We start from the raw sequence: 3912 nt of genomic DNA on the forward strand, positions 1-3912 counted from the left end.
TGGTTTACTTAATGTAGCTTGGTGTTAATTATTTATGATAATTCACGGTTTCCCCTAGTACACTGCCTAATGATATCTGTCACTGTAACAAGTTAATAAGCAACTCCCAGGTCTGCAGGCAGCCAGACCTGCTGCATTATAGTGAAAAATGTTTACAATTTACTTTTAAATATTATTATTAACCTGCCCTTTCCAGCTCCATTTCTCCACGGATTTCTGCCTCTTGCTGCTTCCTTCCCTTCCCTCTCTCCTTCCTCCCCTTCCTGTCCCATTCAGCCCAAGGCAGTGACATGTGTTCTCATTCACTATCTGTGCTACTGTGCTATTGCAGTGTGTTATAAATAGTGCAGATTCAGGAGGACAGTTCATTCTGAAAAATTATCTTTAGAGATGACCTTTGAAACTCCAACTGTATCTTTCCCGTTTTTCACAGCATGCTTTGGATCATGATGCTCTTAATTTGGTGTAGGTTATTAATTACAAAAGAGCATAGAATCTGAGCAGTAAGCGGAGGATTTAAACAATGAAGTGGATAATTAAAAAGGATTAATGAGGTGGATTAAATAAAGGGATTGAGGCCAAATGGAGCACAAATTTTCAAAACATTAGTGGCCCCAAAACTCTCACATCCAAGGGCACGTTCCTCTTTCCAGCTAGATGTTTGGTTTTTATCCACCAATGTCAATCGTTCTTTCACGCCAGGTTTATGAGTGCAATCCCAGGAGAGCTGAGCAGCATCCACAGTCTTTTCCTAGCCCTAAATTCCTAGCCCTTCCTATCCAGTACAAGTTCTCCAGCTGGTTTGCTTTCAAGTCTTTGCTGCACGTGTTTCTATTACTATGTAAAAAAACCAGATGACACTTATCCTGTCTTTGCAAGCTAGTGAAACAGTTCTCAAGTAAACACTGAGAAAGACTGGGGAAGAGAAAGGCTCGACTTGGATTCTGAAGCAGCAGATCTTGCCTAATGCAGGAGAGCCGCGCAGGTGGCTCCTCCAGCCACGGGAACAGCACCCCCTCATCGTTCCACTGCTTATGTGCCTCACAGCCCCGCTCCCTCTGGATGCTCAGCTGCCGATCCGTGACAGGGAATGCCGCGGAGGGAAGCTCGGCCGGCCGGAGGGACTGGGCTCGGAGCACCCGTGACGGTGGGGATCGATTTATTCCTTTGGCTGTTTCGGGGGGTGCCCTCGGCACCCTCAGCCGGCTGTGGGAGGCGGGCCGGGCCTGCCCCCTGCCGGCGCTTCCCGCCCTTCCCGCATTCCCGCCCTTCCCGCATTCCCGCCCTTCCCGCATTCCCGCCCTTCCCGCCCTTCCCACATTCCCGCGCTGCCGGGCCGCACAGGGCAGCGGGTATCGACAGGGGGCAGGTTAAAGCTCTCTCTAATTTCTGTGTACCTGCTTGTCTTAAGCCTCATATGAACCCCAGGGTACCCTGCGTTGTGCCGGAATCCCTGGAAGAGCGGGAATGCCAGACCCGCGATAAGCGCTGGCTGTGACCTCGGTTAGCAGTTACAGCTGTGGTGTGGCATCAAACCCAGCAACAACCCAAACATCAAGTGCCAGCCTTTCCACTGTTTATCCAAGGGCTTTTTCCCGTTGGCTGTCACCGTTTGCACCGTTCCATTGCCGTTCCATTGCCGTTCCATTGCCGTTCCAGTGCCGTTCCAGTGCCGTTCCAGTGCCGTTCCATTGCCGTTCCAGTGCCGTTCCAGTGCCGTTCCATTGCCGTTCCATTGCCGTTCCAGTGCCGTTCCAGTGCCGTTCCATTGCCGTTCCATTGCCGTTCCATTGCCGTTCCAGTGCCGTTCCATTGCCGTTCCATTGCCGTTCCATTGCCGTTCCAGCCGTTCCCGCCCCGGCCCTGACCGCGGACAGGCGGCATCGGCCGCTCGGCGCTCGTCTGCGCGCCCTGCGCTCTGGGGCTCGGTGTGCTCGGCGCTCGGCTGGCCGGCGCCAGGGCTGGGCTGTGCAGAGCAAGATGGCGGACAAGGCGCCCGGCGGCTCCCAGAGACCCGCCGGGAAGGTGAGGCCGCTCTGCCGGGACCGCCCGCGGCACGGGGGCACGGCCCGGGGCCCGCTCCGCTCCCTTCTGCACAGGGGTACCGCCCGCTGCCGCGGCGGCGGGGCGCTGCGGTGCTGGGGCGGCGAGGCGCGGGCGGCGCGGCCTGGTCCGATCCCGCGGGGTGACTGCGGGCCCCGGCACCGGGCGGGGGCGAGAAGGCCCCGGGGCTCCTCCGGGACACTCCCGGGGCTCCTCCGGGACACTCCCGCTCCCCGGGGCCGCCCTGGGCCTGTGTCTGTGCGCGCCGTGGCCCGGGCCCGGTGGGGTTGTTCCGGCCCGAGCCCCGGCGCAGTGCGGGCCGGTCGGTGATGCCCGCGCTCGCCTGCGGGGGGAATTTCGCTGATCCTTCTCGGGGGCCGAAGCCCGCGCGGGGTTGGTTTGCACCTCGACGATGCGAAGGACGGTTTGAGATGGAGCTCGTGCTTTCGATTTGCGGTGGAATTACACGTTCCGTGGGCTCGCCGTGGCGTTCCCCGCGCTTTTCCCCGCACTCGCTGTACTTCCTGCCGTCCTCGCCGGGCGGATTTCCCGAGCGGGAGCGCAGGGAGTGCGGGAGTTCTGCCAAACCTGCCCGGTGCTGGAGCCAGCGCTGCGAGTGCTCCCAGCCCGGAGCTGCCCCCGGCACCGCTCCTGCCGAGGGGACAGGGGGAGACAGGGTTGAGGGATGCACATCAGTGATCAGTAATACTCTTTATCCTCGTTTTTGTTTCAGATTTTTAGGCAGGAAGTATAGAAATCCTCCAGGTTTTGCTCTGTGAGGGTGTAAATTATTTAAGGGGGAAGCCACATTTTGGCTCAGGAATTTCCAGTGCTAAAGGAATTAATAATTTTTGCCCATTTTTTTATTAAGCAAAAATAGGGTGTTTTCTTTTTCATTTTGCTGCTTAGAAACTCTGTAGTTACTTCTGTACTTGATAATGAAATGTAGTTTCTAAAAGCCTTTGCATTTTTGCTCACTTGGTGTGATTGGAGTAGGAGAGTTTTACTTTTGTTTCCCTTTTATGATCTGTTCCAAATATTGCCAAGGAACATTTTTTTATCTTGCTTTTGGCTTGGATTTGCAAGGAAGAGCTGAACAGAAAGCTTGAGTAGTAAATAGGTCTTAACTGACGGACAGCGGCTTTCAGGGAATGAGACGTTTTGGGATTTCAAGTATAATTGGACACAGAATAATTAATTATTGATTAATTCAACTGAAGAGGTACACAACCCAATCCAGATGTGACCCCTTTCTTTTCACAGTTAATCATAGGCTTCTTTGTCATTTACTATTTCTGTACAGATGGTACTATTTTTTTGATGTACAGTAATAATTTATGAGAAATATTTTTAGTTGAGCCTGTATGAAAATGTTTGTGGTTTAACAATTGAGCAAATAACCACTTTGTTCAATTTCTTAAAGTAGTTATTTATCAAACATTTTGATTTGACATAGCAATATTGAAGTTGTAGGCTCTGTTTCTTTTGGTGCATTGCATTTGCAAGTTGTAAGAGTAATTGCACTTTCAAAACAAAGATGTCCTGTAGATTCCATAGATGTGTTTCAGTGGCAATTCCAAATGTGACGTTGCTGGCTTCCAGTCCCCTCCTGGGAAGACACAGTGACCTTTCATTTTCTGTGCTCTGCAAAGAGCTGTGACCTGGTGCCTGCAATAAAACAGAGTTCCTTCCCTTCAGAACAGTGGTGTTTGTTCTTCACTCTTAGTGCCCAGGCCCTGAATTTGAGCCAGTTACTTTGATTTACAGTGTAAAATCGAGCTGTTTCTCGCAGTCAGGCATTACCTGTTTGATTCCCTGTTTGCAAACCATCCCTGGAGGGGGTGCAGGTTCAGCAGCCCCCTGTGCCCG

At 52.6% G+C, this 3912-nt stretch overlaps 1 protein-coding gene across 1 annotated transcript in view; it reads left to right on the forward strand.

Moving 5' to 3' along the window:
- Positions 1-1938: 1938 nt before the first annotated feature.
- Positions 1939-3912, forward strand: part of U2SURP (U2 snRNP associated SURP domain containing) — a 38890-nt gene continuing 36916 nt past the window's right edge. The window contains exon 1 of the mRNA XM_027900396.1: positions 1939-2025. Within this exon, the coding sequence (XP_027756197.1) occupies positions 1981-2025 (45 nt within the window). The 5' untranslated portion in view covers positions 1939-1980. The remainder of the gene's footprint in view (positions 2026-3912) is intronic.

The sequence above is a fragment of the Empidonax traillii genome, unplaced genomic scaffold, assembly GCF_003031625.1.
Source record: "Empidonax traillii isolate 1590-97213 ecotype Southwest subspecies unplaced genomic scaffold, ASM303162v1 scaffold722:size395592, whole genome shotgun sequence".
In the NCBI taxonomy this organism is placed as follows: Eukaryota; Metazoa; Chordata; class Aves; order Passeriformes; family Tyrannidae; genus Empidonax; species Empidonax traillii.